This window comes from Geotrypetes seraphini, chromosome 4, assembly GCF_902459505.1.
Source record: "Geotrypetes seraphini chromosome 4, aGeoSer1.1, whole genome shotgun sequence".
NCBI lineage: Eukaryota > Metazoa > Chordata > Amphibia > Gymnophiona > Dermophiidae > Geotrypetes > Geotrypetes seraphini.
In genome coordinates, this window is record NC_047087.1 from 105,122,474 (window position 1) to 105,149,276 (window position 26,803).

Genomic DNA, 26,803 nt, shown 5'->3' on the forward strand with positions numbered 1-26,803 from the left:
AAAAGTCAAAAATAAAGGCAGCAGTAAATCTAATTCAAATAAAAAATGTTAACTCGTAGCTTGAAGCCAAAGCCCAAAATAAATAAATGAAAAGGTAAGCTTACATCACAGAAGAAAGATCTGTTAACGCCGAGCTCCAGGACACTCGCAATGGCTGTGAACACAAACACTCAGAAAGCAAAACTAGGAGCATGCTCAGAATGACATATGAAACGTAAAAGGGGGCAGATAAAAAGCACCAAAAGATGCTCTGCTTCAAAGTGCATCAAATAATATTAAAACCCTGTGTATCAATGATACAATTGCTAGCAACATAGAGCAAAAAAAAAAAAGCTTCATTAGGAGACTATTATAGAAATGTGATCAATCAAAGGCAAATATTCATTAATAAAGGCACACAGTGTAGTTAAATAATGTAAACATAAATAAAATAAATGTAACTAGTTGGACTCTTAGGCCCGGATTCTATAAATGACATCCCGATTGTAGGCAGCCAACTACTGCCTAACCAGCCAATCGGGACGCACATGTCCTAAAAAAAATCCTCCCAGAGGCCGCCTACATTGGAGGCGCCTCTGGGAGCCTAGGGAGGTGCCTAAGCTCATCTAAAGCTAGTCGTGAGCGTGGTTTGGCCAGGAAGTAGCCTTGGGCGGATCTAGGTGGCCATACGCGTCTCCCTAGGCCAGCGGGAGACGTGTACAATGTAGGTCAGCAAAACGATGGCCTATGTTGTAAGTAGACACGGCCACTGGGTACTCTCCCTGCTGCGATAAGTTTAGCGGCAGCCCATTTCCCCCCCCCCTCCCCGGGTAGATCGTAGGTAATCAGCTGGCGCCAGCACATCTCCTCTCCACATGTCTTCTCTTCCAACACCCCTCCCCCCCCCACACACACACGCACTGGTGGCTCAGGGCCCATCTGGAGGGCCTTTGCGCATATGCGGACATTGACATGATGACCAGGGCTGTGGAGTCGGATTCGAGGAGTCGGCGACAATTTTGGGTACCGAAGTCGGAGTCGTGGGTACCAGAAACTGAGGAGTTGGAGTCTAAGGATTTATCTACCAACTCCACAGCCCTGGTGATGTCATCATATCAATATCCGCGCACTTCTGAATGCCTCAAGCCGCAATCACTACGTTTAGTGTGCTGCAACTCGACAAAGTTGATGAGACACTGGTTTACTACAACACTTTATATACCACCCTTCAATCCTACAGGACATAGAGGACTGTTTACACAGTTTCCATACAAAGTAGCATGAATTCAGCATAGCCTTGAAATTTCAGTCTCTCCAACCTGTATGAGGTTCATGGAAACTTGCCTACAAGAAGCTCAAGTGGCTGCTTAGTCAGAACAATTATGCCGAGATCTTCCTAACAATGGAACATACATAATTTGCTTGGTGGATGGAATTTTGGTTCAGCTTGCTTTAAAGCAATATGTTCTAATTACACATTTTCAGGTGCTTTACACCTACTTGCCTTTTAAAAAGAAGCACATTATATTAAAGAAATAGCTAAAATCATTTTATATATGCTGGATGAGTGAGACTTGCCAACAATTTTACACATACACAAAGAAGCCAGTAAGCTAGAGTGCTGATTCCATCTGTCTCCTTTTGGAAGAAGTCAAGTAAGGATAAATGTAAAAGAACTGTAAGCTGTAAATATAGTATACTTAAGGCTTTTATCTAATTTACCCTCTTCCCTATCTGCATAGAGTTCTGGAAGTTAAGCAGTGGTCTGTCTGACATGGTAGATTATTGCTCTGCTTTGTGCAACAGCTGTTTGTCCTGAAAATATTTATTATGCCATGATGGTAGCAGCTGCTGCTGCAGCAGCAATTATTTTTAGTTTACACTGAAGGATAACAATATTCCCTTTTCTCCAAATAAAACAATCTTATTTGCAGCAGCAGTATATCTAGAGGACTACATCATGCATTACATGTCAGTTACATGCTTTCACCATAAGTTAGGTGATTGTCAACATGTACTAAAAATAGTTAGTTTTATAATAATGTAAATAAAGATGTATCTTATCAGTCTGGCAGGAGATGCTGTAGAAGCAGAGTTCACAGCCGCCAGAGGGAATGGACTTACATTAATGGTCAGATTTGGGATGCATCTATAACAGATCTTGATAATTATGGGAGGGGATCAAAAATCCTGAAAAATGATTAGATATGTAGGATCATGGTACTGTAGAAAAATGAAAGTCCAGCATTCTCGGTACCAAAATGTAGTGGAATCAAGAAAATTCATATACATTGTGAGCTTCATATACATTGTGAGCTTTTTTTCTAGTATCAGGATTTATGTTTTGGTATTTTGAATCCCTGGAATTTTTGCTAAATGAACTAAGCAAAAGGAAACTACTGTACCCCTCCCCTATGAATATGTTAAAAATATGTGATATTACAGTGTTTGAATTATCCTAGGACAAGCATGCAGTATATTCTCACATGTGGGTGAAATCATCCACAGAGCCTGGTATGGACAGTGAAAAGTACACCAGCATTTTAAGAATTCAGATGCTTTAAGACTGCCTGCTACCGCTTATTCACGAGTGCCTTCTTGCCCAACGAGGGTTCGCAGTACCTCAGTTCTTCATTTTCCACGGAGTGAAGTTGTGTTTCTAGAAGCTGTGTTGCCTTCCCTCATGCGTTCATTTTTCAACTTTAATTTAATTTAATTTTGGCCTATTGTTTGTTTCTTTAATCTTCGTGACAAAAAAAGACTTATTTTTCTTTCATTTTTCTTCCCCCTTTTCCCTCTTTTAGGGGGGGGGAAATTATAGTTGTGATCGGTGAGTTTTCTTTTGTAAACAAAATTGAATTTAATTTAGCCAGTCAAGTTTTTCTGTCCATGTTGAAGCCGTTGATGTGATTCAAGAAGTGCTGTCGGTGTTGGCGGCATAGTTCAATCACTGACTCGCATAACTAGTGTATCTAGTGTTTGGGGCCTGAACACCGGGTGGAATCCTGTTCGTTGTTCCACTCTTTAAAAATGTTCACTTAAGGCCTGGCGACTTAAGCAGGAGAAATTGTTTGGTCTCAGTATGCCAGATAAATCTTTGTCATCGCTACCACCGGTTGGTTCCTGCATCGGTTTTGGCATCGACATCAAACCTCACTTCGAGAAGCCTGCTAAAAAGCCCCTACTTCCCAACCAGCGTCGCAGGCCTCATCAGCATCGAGACCCTCAATGCAGGCCAAGCCTCAGTATCGACGCTCTCTGTCTGTGCAGGCGGTGTCTCTTATAGGGCATGCATCCTCTTCGTGGTCTCCTGCTCTAAGATGCCCTGCAGTAACATTGATACCCACTCAATCTCAGGTATTGTTACAGAATTTCCAATCCCAAGTTGATGACTTGTGTAGAGAGTTTGGTAATATGTTCAAACTAATCTCTATGCCAGTGTCAACAGTGACCTCATTTTTAAAGTGCCGGTGCACTTCACTGTCTGTACTAAGCTTCATGGATGATGTCACCCACATGTGAGAATATCTGCTTGCTTGCTGTCTCCGGATAACGGTAAATAACTGTGCTTTATGTTCTGTTTGTTTTCATGGTACTGTAGTCCAGTAAGAAGATGGATCGTGATAAAACTGCCAGACTAGAGCTGGGGGGGGGAGCATTTTCATTCTTTATGAAACTAGAGTTCAGTAGTGACAGAAATAACTGTTTTCCTGATTCTAACAACGAATTACTGCTCCTTGTTTTAGGTTAAGTATGGTGGTTGTTAGTCTATTTTAAGAGTAATATAAATCAAAACAAAGATAAGTTGCAAATTTTTTTTTTATTAGACAAAATAATTTTTTGACCAGCTTTCAAAGACAAAACCTTTCCTGACCTGAGGAAGAAGGTTCTACCTCCAAAAACTTGTCAAAAAATACTTTTTTTTAGTATGACTTAATATGTTATCATCTTATTTTCCCCTTTCTGTTTTAAGTCAGAGTTCAAAAACTATTAATATTAAATCAAGGGTATTAATATAAACTTTTTTCTCTGCAGTCCAGCACCTGACATGACAGACCCAGATGTTGTGACGGAAGTCCCAGCAACACTGAAGCGGCTTGCCAAGTATGTCGTGCGTGGATTCTATGGTCTTGAACATGCCTTGGCCTTAGACATCCTGATCCGAAATCCCTGCGTGAAGGAGGAAGATATGTTGGAACTGCTGAAATTTGACCGCAAGCAGCTACGTGCTGTTCTGAATACATTGAAGGGGGACAAGTTTATAAAGTGCAGGATGAGGGTAGAGACAGCTGCAGATGGCAAAACCACACGTCATAATTACTACTTCATCAACTATCGCCTTCTTGTCAATGTAGTAAAGTACAAACTGGATCACATGAGAAGGCGGATTGAAACGGATGAGAGGGATTCCACCAACCGTGCCTCCTTTAAGTGTCCTAACTGCTCCAATACCTTTACAGATTTGGAAGCTAATCAGCTCTTTGATCTCATGACAGGTATGGCTGTAACAATGTTGTTAATCTGTACTGTTTTGGGTTTTTAATTGGGGGGGGGTTGGTTTGGGTTTTGGGTTTTTTTTTTGAGAATTAAGGTTATACTAGACCAATAGTTCCCAAACCTCTCCTGGGGGACCCCCGGCCAATCAGGTTTTCAAGATATCCCTAATGAATATGCATGAGAGAGATTTGATACCTGTCACTTCCATTATATGCAAATCTCTCTCATGCATATTCATTAGGGATATCTTGAAAACCTGACTGGCTGGGGGTCCCCCAGGACAGGTTTGGGAACCACTGTACTAGACCCAGTTGAGTTCAGATCCTTTGTCACGTGAAAGAATCTTGATTTGCACAGGAGCCTGCCAAGGGTTTTTTGTGCTCTTAGCCTTGGAGATAACGGCAGAACTTGTGACATTCTGCAGCACATTGGAGCAATAAACCTGGATCAATCTCCATTTTTTCTCTTCCCACCCCTACACAGCATTTCTTCCTCTCTCAACCCCATGTGCAAACATGTCTCCCTCTCTCTCACTGTTCACCATCTATTTCTCTCATTCCCTCCCTTGCTGCAAAGGTAGTAGGGAAAGAGAGGGATCCAGGATGCATCTCTCCGACTCCCTCTACTGCCAAGTCCAATATTTCTCCCTCTCTCATCCCCCGGACCCTGTGCATCTTTCGCCCCTGCCCACCAGCCCCATACCTAACATTTCTCCTCCTATCACTCCTCTCCAGCCATGCAACATCTCTCCCTCCATTCCCTCCATCACCATGTCCAACATACCTCCCTCTTGCATCCCTCTCCATCTGTCCCATTGTGCCCTCTCCACCACATCCAACATTTCTCCTTCCCCATGCATCTCTACATCGCTCCTCTCCCACCACCATGTCCAATAATCCTTTCTCGCTTCCTATGCCCAATTCTTTTCTTTCTTCTTTTCCCCATATGTACCATCTCTTTCCCACCCATGCTCAACAGTTCTCCCTTTCTATTCCCTCCCCCACCTCAGCATCTTTCCCTCCCTCCAACCTGTGTCCCAAGTTCATGCCCCCTCCCTCCTTCCTCCTTTGTCCCAAGTTCATGCCCTCCTTCCCTTCTATATCCCAACATGCTCCCTTCCTTCCTGCTTCCATTCTGTGTCCCAAGTTTGTGCCCCCTCCCTCCCTCATTCCATACTTTATCCTAAGTTTGTGCTCCCTCCGTCCCTCCCATGACCCATCATGCCTCCTTCACGCCAATCTGTGTCCCAGGTTCATGCCTACCTCTAGTAGTGTATACCTGTCTCCTGGCAGCCTCCTCCTTCCTGCCAGGAAGCCGTGCGTGTTTCTTCACAAGACTTCAGGCAGTGGTTCCAACACGCTGTCCACAGCTAACCCAGGTATCATTGTAAACAATACAATGAAACCTTTCACCAAATGTGTGTCAGCTAGCCAAAAAAGCAAACAAGAAACTAGGAATTATTAAAAAAGGGATTGTTAACAAGACTAAGAATGTTATGACACCTCTCTATTGCTCCATGGTGCGACCTCACCTGGAGTATTGCATTTAAATCTGGTTGCCTTATCTCAAGAAAGATATAGCGGAACTAGAAAAGGTTCAAAGAAGAGTCACCAAGATGATAAAGAGGAAGGAACACCTCTCGCATGAGGAAAGACTAAAAAGGTTAGGGCTCTTCAGCTTGGAAAAGAGATGGCTGAGGGGAGATATAATTGAAGTTTACAAAATCATGAGTAGTGTGGAACGGGTACAAGTGGTTTATTTTACTCTCAAAATTTACAAAGACTAGGGAAAACTTGATGAAGTTACAGGGAAATACTTTTAAAACCAATAGGAGGAAATATTTTTTCACTTGGAGAATAGTTAAGCTTTGGAACTCATTGCCAGAGGTTGTGGTAAGATTGGTTAACATAACTGGTTTTAAGAAAGGTTTGGACAATTTCCTGGAAAAGGTCCATAGTCTGTTATTAAGACAGACATGAGGGAAGTCACTGCTTGCCCTGGATCAGTAGCACGGAATGTTGCTACTATTTGGGGGTATTCAAGAACTAGTGACCTGAATTGGCCACTGTGAGGGCAGGCTACTGGGCTAGATGGACCATTGGTCTGACCCAATAAGGCTATTCGTATGTTCTAAGAAACAGGTGCACACCTGCCAAGAGACAGGTGCACACCTGCAGGAGCCCCGCAAGAGATACTTCCATCTCTATGGGATCCCCATCAGCCCTGTTCATGTGCAGCTGTCTACAGGATCTACCCCCTTTGCTCACTTCTACCCTGAGCGGTAAGGTGCCTTTCTAAAGGGGTGTAGCAACACTGGCAAAAGAAAAGGGTATGATGATGGAGAAAAGAGAGCCAACTGTGTTGTATGCTGCCAGCAGCTGGAATGGCTGTGTGGAAGTAAAACAGTTGAATTAAAGGATTCAAGTTTTAGAAGATGAGTGTTTTGAATGTTTTAAAACCAGATAGAAAACAGAGGGAGATCACTAAGAAACCTGTAGGATTAACGTAGCAGTGACACAGCAACTAAAGGGGCAGCACTGAGTATCTAATTTGTATACCCAAGAAGGCTGCTAGGAAATGATTTGTATCTTTGTGGAATTATAGGCTGATGTATATATAAGAAGAATAACTTCCACAGGAAGAAGGATTACTGAATACTTTAATAAATATATGCAGAATATTCATGTAAAACAAATTGGACTTTTTTCTCACACTGAGTGGTAATGAACAATAAGAAGGACCTTCCTAGCTTCAAGCCTTGATTATTTAAGTTCTTCCATGATTTAGTCCTGGAGTAGAGTCTTGTAACAAACTCTACTCTTTTATGGGGGGGATTGTAAGTTAGACAGGTGGTGTTTTGTTAAACTGTCTGTGCTCCTCTTGAGAGATCCTTCAGTGTGACACATTATATGAGAAATAAAAATAAAAACTCTTGTCTGCATAACTGCATGTAGCACTCACCTGCTTTTACCCACTGCAGTCATGCACTGAAATGCTCTTTCCTTCATGCCCACAGCTCTCTTTTACTAGGGTTCAAATTATGGTTCTCTGAGATATGTCATGAAACACAGGTGCCCACAGACCATGGGGGCTTTATGTTTAATTGAGAAGTTTGGCAGTGCTTTTTGAATATAAAAAAAAAGGAAAAATGGATTATAAGCTATGGATTTCCAGTACAGTTATACCATTTGCAGTTTAAATTCACAGCACAAAGGAACCATATTCCTCCTGAGTTAGGTTTAGAGCCATATAATTCATTAATCATGGATGTTTTCAACAAATATTTAAGGTGTGAGATTTCAATAGTTTAGACACAAAATAAAGGAAATGGGAGTCATGTAGCATTTATATAGAAGGAGCAGTGGAACACTTTTTTATTTGGGAGTAGCCAGGCTCCGCCCCAACCCTACCTATGCTCTGTTTCCAGCTTAAGTATCTTCCTTTTCCTTACCTACCACTCCATAGTCACCACCTTCCATGGCATCCAACATCCTTCCCTAACTTTGAACCTTTCTCCATAGTCTCCTGCAAGTCCCTTCCTTCCCTAACCCCATTCCCCATGGTCTCTAGCACTCATCTCTACCTCTCTGCCCCCCATGACATGTTAAGTACCTTACCATTCTTTTCACTTTCTCTTATTTCCCAGTCTCTCACTAACTCAATCCTCTTTCTTCCCCCCCATCAAACATTTTCTCCCTCTATTCCCCACTTCCAGTGTGTACCCTCTTTCTGCTCCCTTCTCCATACAGCATCTGCCCTTTCTCTGCTTGCTCTCTCTACTTCATCCATCTTCTTTTTTTCTCTGTTCCTCTCCATTTAGCGTCTTCCCCTCTGCCTTTCCATCCATCACCTGCCCTCTTTCTCTGCTTCCTTCCATCTAGCCCCTCTCTCACCATTTCCAACCAGAGTCTGGCTCCTTTCTCTTTCCATTTTCATCCAGCACCTGCCCTCTTTCTGTTGTCCCTTCTGTCCAGTGTCTGGCCGCTCTCTCTTCCCGTTTTCACACAGAGACTTCTTTCTCTCCACTTTCCATCCACCAACTGGTCCCTGTCTTTCCCCAGTTCATCCAGAGTGCCTTCTTTCTCCCCCATGTCGTTCATTATCCCATGACAAGGAGGCAGCATATTCTCACACGTGGATGACGTCATCCATGGAGCCCCGATGTGGACAGCTGCACAAGCAGTCTTGATTGAAGAACTTTAGAAAGTTCACAACTGACCGCACTGCACATGCACAAGTGCCTTCCCGCCCAACGTAGGGCGCGCATCTCCTCAATTCTAGCTTTTCCATGGAGCCAAGAAGTTCATCTTCGAAATTCTGCATGTTTTTCTAGTGCCTTCTCTCCGCGGGATTTATTCCCTTCAGGTTCGTTTTTTTGATCGTTTGATCTCTTTCTTCTTTCTTTCATTAAAAAAAGGAATATTTTTTTCTTTTGATTGGCGGTTTTTGACGGTGAGGCCTTGTCCTCCGCCTCAGCCTTTGGACTTTGATTTGGCTGAAGCGGTGTTTCCGTCCATGTCCCGCCCACTCACTGGCTTTGAAAAGTGTAGCAGGTGTGAGTGCACGATTTTCCTCACAGACCCCCACAAGTAGTGCATCCAGTGCTTAGGGCCAGACCACCGTGTGGAGTCTTGTTCTTGCTGTGCCACACTACAAAAAAGGTCCATTAAAAACCGTCTTATTCAACAAAGAAACATCTTCGGGACCATGGAAGCTGCTTCGATACCCCTGACACTGGTAAAACCATCGACATGACAATCATAAAAGAAGGTTATTCTCTTTATTTCCTTCAAGTTCCACCAGATCACCCCCCAAAAGAGTTTCCTTCCAACCCTCTGCAGGCCTCCCTTCTTCAGATGGTACTCAGTGGAAAAGGCGTACTTGGGAAGGCTGGATAGCTAAAAGATCTAGGACTGGCATAGAGCTGGAACCCAGAAACAATATTGTAGAACTGGATATGAAGCAGGAACACAGAAGCAACATTGCAGATATCTAGAGGACATATCACAGGAGAATGAAGTACCAGCAAATGTGTGTCAGTTTCTCTTTTTATATTCTGTCTTCAAACAGGGTGTACTTATGTATGGAATCAATGAGGTCATAAAAGATATAACTAGCTTTCTGGAAATAGACAGTAAATGACCCTTGGCCTTTTCTTAGTTCATATGTCTCATGACTCCACTGCAGCTTCCTGGCCTCTAGAGCAGTGTTCTTTAATCTTTTTACACATATGGACCGACGGAAATAAAAGATTAATTTTGTGGACTGGCAAACTACTAAGTCTGAAATAAAAAAAACCATCTCCACCCCATCCCCGTAGCTCGGTCCCCGTCCTGTCCCCATGAACTCGGTCCTTGTCTACATCCTGTGTACAGGGAGTGGGGAAAGAGAGAGATCCATGGTGCTTCTCTCCCTCTACTTCCATATCCAACATTTTTCCTGCTGTCATGCCCCGGATCATGTGCAGCATTTTTCACTATTGTCCACCAGCTCCATGCCCAACATTTCTCCTTCTATCACCCCTCTCCACACCTCTCCCTCCATCACTATATCCAACATTCCTCCCCCCTTGCATCACCTTCAATCTTTCCCTCTGTTCCCTCTCTACCACCATATCCAACATTTCTCCCTCTCATCCTTCTCTTCCCCATGTATCTCTTCCTCACTCCTCTCTTTCTCTATGCCCAACAATTTTCCTCTTTCTTCCTTTCCCCATGTGCGCCATCTTTCCCTCTCACTTACACACTCATCCCCAACAATTCTCCCTTTTTATCGCCTCCCTTGTGTCCCAAGTTCATGCCTCCTCCCTTCCTTCTGTGTCCCGAGTTCGTGTGCCCCCTCCCTGCCTTCCAACTTTGGCCCAAATTCATGCCCCTCTCATTTCCCAACACGCTTCTACCCCTCCCCCCTTTTCTCCCTTACTTGTTCAGGGCAGTCCAGCCTCTGCCGAACCTGGATCAGTGTCCCCTGCAAGCACGTGTCCGTCTTCCTTCTTGTTTGCTGCTCCTTATCTTCAGCGCCAGCTGCACTTGTTTGCCGGGACAGTGCACAGCAGCTCTTGCATGCTGCTGACCCTGTTCTGGTTCTGGGTCAACCACGTGCAGCGTCCAAGAGCCACTGTGCGCTGTCCCGGCAAGCAAGGAGATAAGGAGCAGCCAAGCAGGAAGGAAGATGGACACGTGCTTGCAGGGGACACTAATTCTTCACGGACCGGTAGGAAATTTTTGTGGACCGGCAGTTGAAGAACACTGCTCTAGAGTCTCCACTTTGAGCCATATCAACCCTGACAGTACCCTCCCACTTCCACCCATGTGCCTTACAGGTAGTTTCCAAGTGTTCTGAAAGCCCCTGGGATCTTAGGTTTGCTGCAAGGAGGCACAGCCCAATGCAGGCACCAGATCAAGGCTGTTATTACCTTTTGCCAACCCAAAGTCAGGCTTGGGGTAAATTTGTGGAATTTTTATCACAATTAAGTTTGCATTAGACATAGTTCACTCTTCTCATCAGAGAGGTCGTATGTTGGATTTTATTGCGTCCACTAATCATAGTGGTTGTTAGTCTATTATTGATCATAAGAACATAAGAATAGCCTTACTGAGTCAAACCAATGGTCCATCAAGCCCAGTAGCCTGTTCTCATGGTGACCAATCCAGGTCACTAATACCTGGCCAAAACCCAAGGAGTAGCAATATTCCATGCTACTCATACAGGGTAGACTAAGTCCAAATATATATGGAGAAAACCAAAAAACTGGTACTCTACTAAGAAGAGTGATTAAAGGGAAACATACAGAAGTCAAAAAATCACTCAATAATTGTAATAGTGAAATTAATACTTCTAGAACACATACTTAGAATTCAAAAAATATGCTCAGAGACACGAAGGCAACAACATGGAGCCGTAGCCCCAAGAGAAAATTGCCTCACCACCCAATCATTGCATATTGTAAATTCCAGTGGAAAACAAAATGCATTGCTGCAAACTAGCATAGAAAAAGTTCTTATACTTTGAACTGTCACAAGCAAACACTTAGCTTGATCAAAGGTTCTGACGGGGCACATTTCGATCCTGCGTCAGGGAACCAAATAGAGCACTCAGCAAAGCTCTCAAAAAGTGGTGGTGTCTCAAAAGTTCAAGTTTCATTCTTATATACGAGCCTCCTCCAGTGACTTGAGACACCGTGGTGAGCTTGTGAATCATAGAGCCGCAACATTACACTGGTCCACAGCCCTGACGCAGCCTGAGGGCGAAACGGACAGCTAGCTTAACGTTGGCGAAGGGACTAGCAGAGACAGCAGGAAAGATTGAGTAACAATGACTTTCACTGCCTATTTTCAACAAACCCTGCCTGGGATCTAAAAGTTAAGTCCCTGTTTTAAGAACTATAAGTTTAAGAACTATAAGTATTTTTGATTAACAACAGGGCAGGAGGGGAGCAGAAACCAGTGAGGTTAATTCCCTTTCTAGTGTGATTGTGAAACACATACAACACATGGAGATCTGAGGCTCATCCCCTTTGATAGTAACTAAAAAGGATTTAAGTTCAGGAGCTATTCATAGTGGATTTACACCTCTGGATAACTTGGACTAAGAAAATTGAAATGACATTTGAGAAGGGTATTTTTTGAAATTAAGTATAATTTGTCCCATATCTGATGTAAAAAAGCCACTGGTAAGAATATAATTAACCAATATTGTAAACCAAGAAATAACAAAAGTAGGGATGTTACAGAAAATGTATGAAAGGACAGGATCAAGCAAGCATTTTTTCTGACCAAATTTAGCACAAAGCTACAGGAGTTGGCATTCTGTTATTGCACCAAAAGTGTGCCAATATCTATCAACTGGAATCTCATTAAAGGATTTTTCATTACAAGGTAGATTAAAAGGCATTGAAATATTAGAAAATGATGACATTATTTTAAAAATTTTGTCATTGAAGAAAGTGGCTAATTCTTCTACAGAGGATTTTATAGATTTATCTATCTGTTCTGGTGTTGTTATTGATTTCCATAATGAAAATAAAGCCTTACTTTGATCTTTTGCTGTATTGATTTTGTTGCCATAATATATTTTCCTAGTTTTAATGATCTCATTATTATATTCCTTTATGTTCTTTCTCCACTTTATCTTATCTATTTCTGCAATACTTTTCTTCCACTTTCTACACATCTGCTTAAGTTGACGATGAAACTGAGAATATCAAGGAGCTTTTTGTTTATAAGAGACCTCCTTCATTTTAATGGGCACTAATGATTCAAAAATTGATTCAGATTATTTTGTCCAAATTTCTAAAGATCTATCTACATTAAATTCATAAGGAGAATCAGGTAAATATTGTTCTAACTGTAGCCAGAAATTGTCAGGATTTATCTTACTCCGTATCGTGATTGTTTCTTTCAGTGGTTCCTTACAAATCTTAGACATAAAAATAGGAGTTCTAAAACATCCCCAAAAATGGTCCGTCCATGGCTGCTTAGACCATTCAATTTCCGAAATTGAAGATCTTAAATAGTCAGAGTCTGTATAACAGATAATGTCTAAAGCATGGCCAAGGACATGAGTAGTAACTGGTGAAAAATTAAAATTTAAAGAATTTTTAAAAGATATAAAACTGATCACATCATTATTATTTGGGCATGAGTAGTAACTGGTGAAAAATTAAAATTTAAAGAATTTTAAAAAGATTTAAAACTGATCACATCATTATTATTCAAAACCTCAAGATGAAGATTAAGATCACCAACTAATATTAATCTAGGAAATTTTAATGAAGCATTTAGAATAGTCTCTAGAATTAGATCTACGGACTTATTCAAAGGTCCAGAGGGCCGATAAAATAATACGTTACCAGTGGTCTCAAACTCGCGGCCCGGGGGCCATGCCGGCCCACCAGGTACTGTTTTGAGGCCCTCGATATGTTTATCAAAATCACAAAAGTAAAATAAAACAGTTTCTTGATCATACGTCTCTTTAGCTATAAATTACAATATTATTATTATTAAGACTTAGCCAAAAGGAAAGATTTATAAACTATAAAGAGTTTTACCTCATGCAAAATTGTCATTTCTTTAATAAGACAACTATTTTTTCAGAGGCCCTCCAAGTACCTACAAATCCAAAATGTGGCCCTGCAAAGGGTTTGAGTTTGAGACCACTGTACTATACCTAAAGGATGGGATTTTAATTCATAATTTATAAATATCATATATTCTAAATTAGGACTGTTATCTTTCTCTTTTAAACTAACATCTAAAAAAGTATGAAAAATAGTTGCTAAGCCACCTCCCTGTCTTTCCGACCTAGATGTAAAAAATCCTTTAAAACCAAAAGGGAGCAATTCCTGCTGAGTAACAGTATCTCCTTCAGGTAACCACGTTTCCGTAATAAACAACAGACCTATGTCATTAGTAATTAGATCATGAATAATCTATTGCTTATTACATATCGATGAAGCGTTACAATAAAAAGATGGAACAGGAGTAAGGGAATCAGTTAAAGACTTAGGGCTCCTTTTACTAAGCTGCGGTAGCGTTTTTAGCGAACGCTAACCCCTGTGCTATGCGGAAAAACGAACGCCAGCTCTATGGAGGCATTAGCATCTAGCGCACACTAAAACCGCTAGTGCAGCTTAGTAAAAGGAGCCCTTAGACAGGCGGTCTTCAGGGACTAATGGTTTTAATACATTCAGATTCCTTTGTTCACAATTTTTCTGCAAGAGAATCTCCTATTACTAACAATAACCGGTATGTTATATTCATCCTGAATTGAACTATTTAGATCTAATGGCAAAAATGAAGAGAGATAAACACATACTGAATGACAATATGTAAAAAGCAATATACAGCATAACCAGTAATAGAAATCCATAATTAATTAGTAAAACCAATAAAAATGGTGTAAAATCTAATTAATTAGCATTAATCCTGATCTTTCAAGCTGGATTTGGACTTATTTTAGAGAAAAATCGAAGATGAGATTGTTTATGAGAATTCTGTTCTGGTCTGTTATTACAAGTTTGGCGCAATACTGAAACTAATGTTTTGAATAATTTGACCCCAGTTAAATCTAATCCATGGTTTTTCGGAGGCATTACAAATGTTGAACAGTAGGAGATTGAATGATGCTGGAGAAAGATAATAAATTAGGACTAAAACATAAGAAATGCCTGCACCGGATCAGACCTGGGGTCCATCCAGTCTGGTGATCCGCACACGCGGAGGCTCAGCCAGGCGTACCCTGGTGCATACATTAGTCGCTCGTATCCCTCAATGTGACCTGCAAGAAGATGTGCGTCCAATTTTCCCTTAAATCCTAGAATGGTAGTTTCCTCCACCATCTCTTTCGGGAGAGAGTTCCAGGCGTTCACCACTCGCTGTGTGAAGCAGAACTTTCTGACATTTGTCCTGGCCATGTCCCCTCTCAGCTTCAGGCCATGACCTCTGGTCCGAGTCTGGGTCACATTCGCCAATGTGAATAAAGCTGTTTCTTGCTTTTATATAAAACAGAGAAAAGATATTCAACAGTATAAATTAGCAGTATTAGAAGCAAAGAAATTATTTTTCTCACAAGATGGCTAAGGCTGTTAACTCATCCAAACACCTTTTTCCAATTTTTACTTCTTTAGCTGTAACAGGTTTTGTAATTTCCATATCACCTACTTTGCAGCTAAATACTACTAAGTTAGCATGTTGGGGGGGGAGGGTATTTTTTATTTTTTTTCAATCTAAACTGAACAAAATTAGAGATGCAAAACTTACATTCAATAAATGATAAAGTTTTGCAATGGTTGATTACTTTCTTTGTACTAGATATATAAGGCCTGTAAGGGCTCCAGTTTGTCTGATCCTTGGAATTCATTCTGTGGTATCCCACAGAGATTACCATTGTCACTCACTTTATTTAATGTATACAGTATATGAGAGATTTAGGCTTTGCTTTCTCAGGTTCAGAATACTTTGCTGCTTCCAGTTTCAGATACATTCAGGATGCTTTGACACAGAGAACAAAACTATTGCAGAGATAGATATTTGGGCTTCCTGTGCAAACAGCATACAATTCCTTACGGATGGGTTGTGCACCCCAACTCATGAGCTGGATTTTAGAAGGCTTCAATCTTTTTTTCTCAGCTCTGCCTCCTTGTCTCCGTGAGCAGTGCCCTCTCTCTTCAGTCTTAATGCAGTGGTCTCAAACTTGTGGCCCAGGGGCCACATGTGGCCCGCCAGGTACTATTTTGAGGCCCTCAGTATGTTTATCATAATCACAAAATTAAATAAAACAGTTTTTTGATCATACATCTCTTTAGCTATAAATTACAATATTATTATTAAGACTTAGCCAAAAGGAAAGATTTATAAACTATAAAGAGTTTTATCTCATGCAAAATTGTCATTTCTTTAATAAGACATTAACTATTTTTTCTGAGGCCCTCCAAGTACCTACAAATCCAAAATGTGGCCCAGCAAAGGGTTTGAGCTTGAGACTAGAGAGTTGCGCGGGGACAGAAATCCCACCCGTCCCCACCCGTCCCCGCCAAAATCCCACCCATCCCCACCCGTCCCCGTGAGGAATCCCTCCGTCCCCACCCGTCCCCGTGAGGAATCCCTCCGTCCCCACCCGTCCCCGCGAGGAATCCCCTCCGTCCCCACCCGTCCCCGCGAGGAATCCCCTCCGTCCCCACCCGTCCCCGCGAGGAATCCCCTCCGTCACCATCCTTCCCTATAAACTTCAGAAATAGTTATTTTATTTAATTATGCTACTGAATTAAAGGCTCTGGTAGAGACCCATTTACAAATAAGCAAAGAGACTATTAATTTGGAAATATTAATTGGGAAGAATACATACTTTGTAAATGGGTTTCTACCAGAACCTCTAATGTAAATATAAAATATAAATACTCAGCTGATGAGAACCCACAAACTGTCAGCTGAGGACTTCCTTTGCAGTTGGCCTGGGGTCCCTTTTGCCAAGCTTGGCAGGCAGCAGTAGCGTCCCTGAGTCACAGATGCTGGCACCTCAGTGGCTCATGGATGCTGCCAGCGACTGCTGCGCTTGGTGGAGGGGAGTTCTGACCATCTCTAGAGGAGGTCCTCTGCTGGCGGTGCTTGGGGATCCCCACCAGTCACAGCAAGGGCCAACAAGTACTTCAACACTGTAGAAATAAAACCAGAAATGCATTTCCTTTTCTTTTGAACACAAAACAAAGATATCTGCCATATACATTTCCCAAGGCAGATGACTCTATCCAATGTCACCTCGGTAACAAAATACAAAAATAGACAAATACACCCCCTCCCTTTTTACTAAACCACAATAGTAGGTTTTAGCACAGGGAGTTACGCTGAATGCCTCGCGCTGCTCTCAATGCTCATAGGCTCCCTGCGCTAAAAAACAATATTGCGGTTTAGTAAAAGGGAGCCATAGTGCAAAATATAGACAGCAGATATAAATTCTCAAAACAGACACATTTTGATCACTAAATTGAAAATAAAATCATTTTTCCTATCTTTGCTGTTTGGTGATTTCATGAGTCTCTGGTTGCACTTTCTTCTTCTGACTGTGCATCCAATCTTTCTTCCTTTCTTTCAGCCTCCTGTATGTTTCCTCTCCTCCAGACCTCATTCTCTCCCCCAACTTTTTCTTTCTGTCTCCCTGTTCCCCCTTCTTTCTGTCTCTCTGTCTGCCCCCTTTCTTTCTTTCTCCGTGCCCTCCCCCAAGCCACTCGGTTTGCTGCCACCGCCATCGGGGAATAGTCCCCAAGCCACCGCTGTCCCAAGCTTTCCCTGCAGAAGCGTCGCGCTGACCAGCATTCCGCTCCCTGACGTCAATTCTGACGTAGGAGAGGAAGTTCCGGGCCAACAAGGCATTTCTCCTCATTCCATCCAGCCTGAGCCCCATCTCTCCTTGATCCAGCATTTCCCTTCTGTGTCTGTCAGAATTACCATTCCACCTATTTTCCAGCATCACCCTTCTTTGTGTCCATCTCACCTATATCCCTATCTCACCACTTTTTCAGAATCTTCATTTGTCTCTGTCCTTGTCTTTACCCCATATTCACCATTTGCCCTTTCAATGTCTTTATCTCCCCCCCCCCCCACACACACACTTTTTCAGCATTACTTCTATGTCTCTATTTCACCTCCTCTTCATGTCCCCTCTGTATCTCTATCCTTATTCAGAAGGTCCTGCTTACCCTTTCTCTTCTTTGTGTCACTATCTCCATTTTCAGCTTTCCCCCCTTTTCCTTTGTTACTGCACCCTGTAGCCAGAATCTTTCCACCCTCTCTCCACTCCGGCCCAGCCCAGTATGAAATATTTCCTTTTGTTTCTCTCCCCTCTCTCTTCTCCTCCCTCACCCACGAGTCCTGCATCTGGCCCTCTCCCTTCTACCTGCACCTGGCAACACCCCCCTGCTCCGCGGCTCTCTTAAGCAACTCGTCAGCAGCGGTGATCAAGACAAGCTGCCGACATCGAGGCCTTCCCTCTACGAGTCCCACCTTTGTGGAAAAAGGAAGTTGAAACAAGCGGGACTCGCAGAGGGTAGGCCCCGACGCCAGAAGCTTGTGTCGATCGTTGCTGCTGAGTTGCCAAAGAGAGCCGCAGGTAGAAGGGAGAGGGAGATAGGAAGGCTGTAGAAGCTCCGGAGCATGACACCGAACCCGGCCAGGATGATTTCTTTTTCAGGCTGCTGCTGCCGCTGCCATCCCCCACCCGAAATGACAAAAAACAGCCTAATGCCCGCGTCGGGAAATAGCCATGCTGAGCAGTGAGCTCAGCACGTACACAGATGAAAGCCTTGCTTGCTGATTGGTCCGGCGGCACGGTGGGGCGGGGCCGCCGGACCAATCAGCAAGCAAGGCTTTCATCTGTGTACGTGCTGAGCTCACTGCTCAACATGGCTATTTCCCGACGCGACGCCAGACTTGTAAGCTGCATGCTTGCATCGCCAGAATTTAGGTAGGTTGTTTTCATCCCCGTGGGAGTCCCGTGGGCAAGGGGGCGTCCCCGTGGGAGTCCCGTGGGTCAGGGGGGCATCCCCGTGGGAGTCCCGTGGGCCAGGGGGCGTCCCCATGGGAGTCCCGTGGGCCAGGGGGGGAACCCGCGGGATCCCCGCGGGACCCGCGGGATCCCCGCGATCCCCGTTCCCGTGCAGACCTCTACTTGAGACCACTGGTCTTAACATCTACAAGCGAGTTGAGATGGTATCTTTTCCTCTGTTCTTCACTAGATTTGTTATTTTTGGGTCTTAATTCGATCTTTTTCGAAGCTTTCCTGTAGTCCTGGAACAGCTCTGCCTAGGAGAAGGGTCAGTTGTTGGAGTTTGAAGCCAGGATGACCACACTTGCCTGGCTGACCTGCTCTATCACTTAGAGCTCAGGAATAGGTTCCCTGGGAGCAGTGTACTGGAGCATAGGCTAATTAGACACCTCAACTGTCTCGTTTGCGATGAATGACTGTTGGATGCGCAGCCGTGCTCCACTTGCGCTGTAGTCGCAAGGGGGAGCAAAGTTTGCACGGATGCAGTGCCTTCCATTTCTGGGTGGCCCTGCTTGAGCCTTCTGCCCCAATTTCTATGAAACTCGTGTCTGGGGGCACTGGGGAGATCTTTTTCCCCTGTTTTTTATGAATATGCTCTTTCAGGCATATCAGGTTAAGAAATCTAAACCTGTTGTCACTCCATCAGCATCTGGGCCGTCCATGGGGACTATGCCTCTGCTGAACCCCGATCTTTCAGTTTGTTATCCCAGGATAAGCAGGCAGCATATTCTCAACATATGGGTGACATCCAGTGTTCCCGCTAAGCTGCGCTGGCCTGCGTTCGCGCACAAAATATTACATCGCAGCGCAAAGTTTCTCTTCACAGCGCACACACGCGTCGGTAAGGTAAGGGGACGCATTGGGGGGATTGCACTTCCCCACAATTGCCATGCTTCGGTTCCTCTTCTTCCTTCCTTCCTCCCCCCCCCCCCCCGCGGGACCCTGCGGCACCATCAACTCTTACTCCCTCTAATGTCGGCCCTGCAGCTCCAGACTTCCTCGCACCTTCTCCCCTCCCCCTTTGGATCGCTATTATTTTAAATGTTATAGCCGCGGAGCTGTATCCATCAGTGGAGATGTCTAACCTCGGCCTGCCCCGGAACTCTTACTGCAGCAGACGCCCGTCTAGGCAGGAACAGGAAGTCACTGTTGCAGTAAGAGTTCCGGGGCAGGCCGAGGTTAGACATCTCCACTGATGGATACAGCTCCGCGGCTATAACATTTAAAATAATAGCGATCCAAAGGGGGAGGGGAGAAGGTGCGAGGAAGTCTGGAGCTGCAGGGCCGACATTAGAGGGAGTAAGAGTTGATGGTGCCGCAGGGTCCCGCGGGGGGGGGGGGGAGGAAGGAAGGAAGAAGAGGAACCGAAGCATGGCAATTGTGGGGAAGTGCAGAGCTGCAGGGAAGAGTGTTGCGGTACCCAGCTGGAGGGAGAAGGAAGATGAGGGAGGGAATTAAAGGAGATGCCAGGGCTTGGAGCGTAGGAGGAAGGTATGCCAGTCTAAGGGAAAAGGAAGGGGGAGATGTGAGAGCATGGAGGGGGAGCGAAAGATGGAAGAAAAGGAAAGGAGAGAGATGCCAGAGAATCAGGGAAGGGGAGATACCAGACTATGAGGAGAGGTGTGGGAGAGGGAAGGCGAGGAGAGAGATGCCAGACCAATGGGGTGAAAGGAGAGATGGAAGGGGGAGGCATACAGTTTCTGGAAGGGGCATAGAAGGAGAGAAGATGCCATATAGGGGAAGAGAGACGGCAGACAGTGGATGGAAGGAAGAGAGTTACAAGAAGATGAGGAAAGGAGAAACCACAGAAGACAAAGGTAGAAAAAAATTTCTATTTATTTATTGCTTTAGGAGACATGTGTCACTGTTTCTGTGAAGCATTGTATGCAGAGTCCAGCTTCTTGCTGGTTCAATTTAACCTTTGTCTATGTATTTTTATTTTATCCCCCCTTTTACAAAACTGTGAAGCGTTTTTAGCACCAGCCTTGGTGGTAGCAGCTCTGATGCTCAGAATTTTATGAGCATCAGAGCTGTTACCTCCGTAGCTAAAATCCACACTACAGTTTTGTAAAAGAGGGAGGGGTTAGTTTGTGATTACATATTCCTTACTAGGCGAAGGTGTTTTCTGTGTTCTGTGTGTTCGAAAGACATGGTTTTCTGTTAGGATTGACGGTGTAGGATTGATCTGTGCTGGTCTGGCTTGTTTAGTTTTACAATGGGTGTATTGATGTACTGTTCACTGCAATATGTAAGATGCTGCCTTTTCCTAGGTACTCATGTGTGACGTGTGGCTTGTTACTAAAAATCACGTTTTTCGTACAGATGGGGGGGGGGTGCCAAAAAATGATGGGCCCCGGATGTTACATATGCTAGGTACGCCACTGTATGTAAAGATACCAGAAAGCTGGCGTAGCAAAAACTTCTAAGTTTTGAGTATTTAACCCTCCCACAATCTCACGGGCACTCGTTTCAAGTTTATTGAGATTTTGATTTAAACGCAATATCAAATATTTTCAATGCGTATAACAAAAATAAATTTGGGGAAATAAATAAAACCATTTGAACCAGTGTTCCCGCTAAGCTGCGCTGGCGTGCGCTGGCGCACAAAATATTACATCGCAGCGCACACGTTTCTCGTCACAGCGCACGATCGGAAGAGGCGTACGGCAGATGGCAGGGCGGCGAGAGGAGAATCGGGCGAGTTGGCTCATAACTTGCTGGCGCCCGATATTTTTGGCTCACGGTGAAAAAAGTTTGCTCACAACACCCGCCCGCTTAGAGGGAACACTGGTGACATCATCCACAGAGCCCCGATGTGGACAGCTTCACAAGCAGACTTGCTTGAAGAACTTTTAGAAAGTTCCCGACTGCCGCACCGCGCATGCGCGAGTGCCTTCCCACCCGACGTAGAGCGTCTGTCTCCTCAGATTATCCCTAGTTCTAAGTTTTCCGCGGAGCTCAGAAGCCCTCCTTTTAAGGCTCTGCATGAGAGTTGGTTCTACTCATGCCTTCTCTCACCGCGGCTCATATATTTTCTTTACAAGGTCGCTGTGTTATCTGCGCGTTTGATTTTTTTTTTTTTTTAAAGTTTTGTTTGTTTTTTCAATTATGTCACGGCGGGGCCTACTCTGTGGCCTCAGCCTGCGGGCTTCGATTACGTCATGGCCGTGTTTCATTCCATGTCCCAGCCGGTCACAGGGTTCAAGAAGTGAAGCCAGTGTCAACACGTGATCTTCATCACTGACCCACATAAGTGGTGTATACAGTATTTAGGACCTGACCATCATCCGGAGTCATTCGCCCGATGTGCAGCCATGCTCCACTTGCACTGCGGCCGCGAGGGGGAGCGAAGTTTGCACAGATGCAGTGCCTTCCACTTCCGGGTAGTCCTGCTTGAGCCTTCTGCCCCAATTTACACAAAACTCGTGTCTGGGGGCACTGGGGAGATCTTTTTCCCCTGTTTTTTATGAATATTCTCAACATATGAGTGACATCATCCACAGAGCCCCGATCCGGACAGCTTCATAAGCAGACTTGCTTGAAGAACTTTTAGAAAGTTTGCGACTGCCACACCGCGCATGCATGAGTGCCTTCCCACCCGATGTAGGACATGTCTCCTCAGCGTCTCCCTAGTTCTAAGTTTTCTGTGAAGCTGAGAAGCCCTCCTTTCAAGGCTCTGCACGAGAGCTGGTTCTACTCGTGCCTTCTCTCATCGCGGCTCATGTATTTTCTTAACAGGGTCATTGTGTTATCTGCACGCTTTATTATTTTTTTTTAAGTTTTGTTTGTTTTTTCGATCGTGTCACAGTGGGGCCTACTCCGCGGCCTCAGCTTGCAGGCTTCGATTTTGTCGCGGCCGTGTTTCATGCCAAGTCTCAGCCGGTCACAGGGTTCAAGAAGTGTAGCCGGTGTTAAAGCATGATTTCTATCACTGACCCTTAAATGTTGTCGAGTTCAGATTGAAAAAATCTTTGGAGGAATGAATTTGTTTTCAACTAAAACCTTGACCCCGATTCTGACCTTTAACTCGACTCCATCAAAGTCTTCTACGGGGTCAAAACCTTCAACCTCAACCTTGCTCAAACCTTCCTTGATGGAGAAGTCTTCATCTTCGGGGAAATCAGCTAAATCTTGTCCCAAGACACCGTTATCCTCAGTGTCTCCATCAGGTAAGATAGCTAAGCCAACCCCTCTGGACATGCCACCCTTAGAACTGGTGGGTCCGAGGCTACCCAGGAAACATGTCTCAAAAATGAGGCAACACTCTTCCTTGAGGTCATCTTCCTTGGAATCCATAGCCACATCAATTGTACCAGATCCAGTGGTCTCGGTGCCGGCTTTGCCGAATATGTTGGAAACTATTCTGCATCAGGAGTTTGGTAACATGCTTGCCAAATTGACTCCTGCCTCGACCCTGCTTCCTACAGTCCAGCCTGAGCACTCAGCAGTATTACAAGGATTTGAGTCCTTGAGAGTGCCTCGAGCTCAATCTACACACACTATGCAAGGAATCGAGTCCTTGATAGTGCCTCGAGATCATTCTACACACTCTAAACAAGGAGTCAAGTCCTTCAGAGTGCCTCGAGATAATTCTGCACACTCTAAACAAGGAGTCGAGACCTTCAGAGTGCTTCGCGATACCTCTACACAAGGAGCTGAGACCTTTTTAGTGTCTCGACGTCATTCTCCGACTTCTAGTCCTACCTCTTCACTTAAGGCGTTGCCTTTTTCGAGGCACAGGACGAGGACTCCTCGACATTCATCTTCGAGGCTGGATCCGACTCAATCACAGGACCGTGATTCGAGGCATAGTTCTTCACCACATCATTTGTTGAGGCATTCATTGAGGCAGCTCAGACGGTTGACGGTTCTGGAGGACTGCATGGATGATTTGGAAAACCGCAATCAGCAGAATAATCTTCGCTTGGTGATGCTCCATGAGTCCGTTGCAGGCCCTGAACTTCGGGTCTTCCTCGAGCACTGGATGCCTGATGCGCTGGGGCTGCCGGTGAGTCTGGGGCCTTTTCGGGTTGAGCGGGCCCACAGGATTGGCATGTGCCGGGAGGGCACTACCCGGCCCCGAATAATCATCCTGTGGGTGCTCAGCTTTACACATAAGACTGCTGTATTGCAGGCTATTCGGAGTGGCAGGCAGCTGACCCATGACAATCACCGGGTCCTATGCTTCCAGGATTATTCTTCCCAGGTGGCACAGCAGAGGCGTCAATTTGGGCCCTTGTGTTCCTGCCTTTTTGCCTTTAAGATCAAGTATGCCCTTCTCTACCCGGCAAAGCTGCATATTTCCCATTAGGGGGCCACCCGCTTCTATGACACCGTGGCGGAGGCACAGGACTATGTTAACCGGCTGGGGGATGCCTCGGGTTCCCCTTCGTCCACTCCCATATCCTCGGCACCCTGAGGAAGTGAGACTGGGTCTTCCTGGGGATTGGTGGTAGAACTTTCCTCTTTGGACCGCCTCCCCTAGTGGGCCTCTATAACTTGATCTTGCCTGGTTGTTTTGGGCTGGAGGACTCCTTGCTTGGCGCAGATCTTTCTGAGGCCCCCTGGCCCTGATATGCTGCCGGAAGCCTTGCTTGCAGGGGGTGCTCTGCTTCTGGCCTCTATGGTTGGGGGCCTCTCTTTCGCCTTTCTTGATGATACCAGCAGCAGTGGAGAGGTGTCGGCGGCTGGAGCCCCTGGGCCTGGCAGCGATGGAGGGGGAGGCCTTGATGCAGCTCTCTTTGGGTACCTGCTGTGGATTTTGGTTGGGGTGTTCGGATGTTGTGAGGTGCATGTGGGGGGTGGTCTGATGATTGTGGCTGATTGAGTGGAAGTTACTTGGGGTGGGGGTATTTTGGGGTGGGGGGACTGGCTCTTTGTTCATTTTGGCTTTGACTTGGGGGCTGCTGGAGGGGGTATTCTTTGCTTGTTTGGGCTGGAGATTTTATTGCCTAGTTTTTTCCCTTGCAGAGGAGGGGGTGTTTGTCTCCTAGGGACCTGGGGGCTTCTTTCTACATCATTTGTATGTTTGGGGTTCGGGAGTGGGGGCGTCATAGCGTGATTAGTCCCATGGAACGGGACTTTTGCTCTGGGATGGGGGAATGGTGGGGTAGGAGGAGTGTGGAGAGGCGGTGGGATGTTTTTCTTTTGGGTGGGGTTTTCTTTTGTACCTGTGGTGCCCGATCCTGCACGGCAGTTTTCTTTTTTGGGCGTTTGCTTGGTTGGGGCAGACCTGAGGTTCGCTTGGAGGTTCTCCTCTATTGATGTCAGATGTCGCAGGCTGGGACTGCATCTTGGCAGCCCTTCTTATTTTCATACTATACCAACTTTCTTATTCCATTTGGCTGAATGGTGAGACTCATTACTTGGAATGTTGGAGGCATTAATTCTTCTATTAAAAGAGCAAAAATCTTACAAAATCTACAGAGAATCAAAGCGGATATTGCTATGTTGCAGGAGACACACCTTACTGACATAGAGCATGCTAAGCTCTGGAGGGGATGGGTAGAGCGGTGTATCACAGTGGCTGCAGTCGGGAAGAAGCGTGGAGTGGCTATTCTTTTCCGTAAAGCGGTGGCCACCCACATCACTCCGATAGCTATTGATGGGGGCAGCTGGTATGTTTTAAGTTTTATTATTGTGTTTAATATACTGACCATCAACATGTATCTGGCCGGTTTACAATGCTAAAATAAAAAATAAAATAAAAGGTAAGATAGTAATTGTATATATATATATATATGAGGGGGGCATGAACATTGAAAAGACGATAAAAAAGAACTTACATGAATTTGAGGGTAATAAGGGAAAGGAAGGGTACGGCGGTGATTACAGGTGTTATGGTGCTAGTTGGGTGTATTTATGCTCCCAGTACCTATGATAATGCTTTCTATACTCAGTTGAAGACTTTCCTCTTGACGCGGGCTCATGTTCCGATGATTTGGGGGGGGGAGATTTCAATGTCGCTTGGGACTAGTGTTTGGATAAATCGCGTTCTCCCTCTGGTGGTGGTGTTGCTGAGGCTAATGGTCTCCCTCAACTGTGTCAACTGTTGGATCTTTTAGATGTTTGGCAACTCATACACCCAGGAGAACGGGATTATACCCACCTTTCTTGTGCTCAATCCACTCAATCTCATATCGACTATCTGTTGATTTCTAGCTCTCTTTTATCCAAGATACAACGGGCAGAGATAGGGCCTTACGCGATATCAGATCATGCCTAGGTGTGGATGGACTGGAACTCGGATATAGGACTTTGTCCCCCGGGGTACTGGGCTTATCCTTTGTGGCTCCGATATGATCCTAACTTTTTGCCGTATCTCATGAAAGAGTGGAAGGACTACCAATATAACAGTCAACATGTGGAGAACCCAGTTCTCTATTGGGAAACGGCAAAGGCGGTTCTTCAGAAAGCCATCATTAGTTATGTTAGTAGGGTTAGGAAGGCCCATGATAGGGAACTGATTCGTTTGTCTGGACAATTGACGAGAGCGCGACGTGCCTTTGGTCTTCAGCCCACCCCGGCTAACAATTAGAATCTCTTATCTTTGAAAGCTGCACTTAATGAGCTTTTACACCAACGGGCTTCCAAGTCTCTTGCCTATTACAAATTCCGCTTGTATGTTCATGGCAATAGCTTCTGGCCTGGTTGGTCTCGCAGCGTGAGGGTCATAAGAAGATTTTGAGTCTTTGTACTGGCAAATCTGTTCGGATCACTAGTGACCATAATATTTGTGACACCTTTTGTCGTTTTTATGCAAACCTTTATGCTCCACCTCCTGATTTGGGGCTCCCTAGGGCCTTATATTTAGATGGACTTGATCTCCTATATCTTATGGAGGACCAGCTTGCCAGATTGAATGTGCCTATTGAGGCTGGGGAGGTAGAACTCGCTATCACTCACAGTTCTACTTAGAAAGCCCCTGGAGTCGATGGTTATAGAGCTGAGTTTTATAAACTTATGAAACCTGAAATTGTGGCACCACTTACTGCTATGTTTAATAATAATAATAATAATAATAACAGTTTATATACCGCAGGACCGTGAAGTTCTATGCGGTTTACAATGATTAGAAATGTTACAGATTGAGTGAATAAACAAAGTTACAGATTGAATGAACAAACAAAGTACAGATTTAGCGTGATGGTAAATGCTGAAGCTATGCCCAAACATCTTAACGTGGCTCAGTTCATAGTCCTTCCGAAACCAGGGAAAGATCCAGTTCTCCTGGAATTGTATCGTTCCATGTCGCTCCTCAATTTTGATTATCTAATCTAAACCTTAGGTT

The 26,803-nt window shown here is 44.6% G+C and overlaps 1 protein-coding gene across 1 annotated transcript in view; it reads left to right on the forward strand.

Moving 5' to 3' along the window:
- GTF2E1 (general transcription factor IIE subunit 1) overlaps nt 1-26,803 on the forward strand; it is a 125,173-nt gene that overhangs the window by 39,880 nt on the left and 58,490 nt on the right. The window contains exon 2 of the mRNA XM_033941384.1: nt 4,015-4,475. Coding sequence (XP_033797275.1) covers nt 4,028-4,475 — 448 coding nt within the window. The 5' untranslated portion in view covers nt 4,015-4,027. The remainder of the gene's footprint in view (nt 1-4,014; nt 4,476-26,803) is intronic.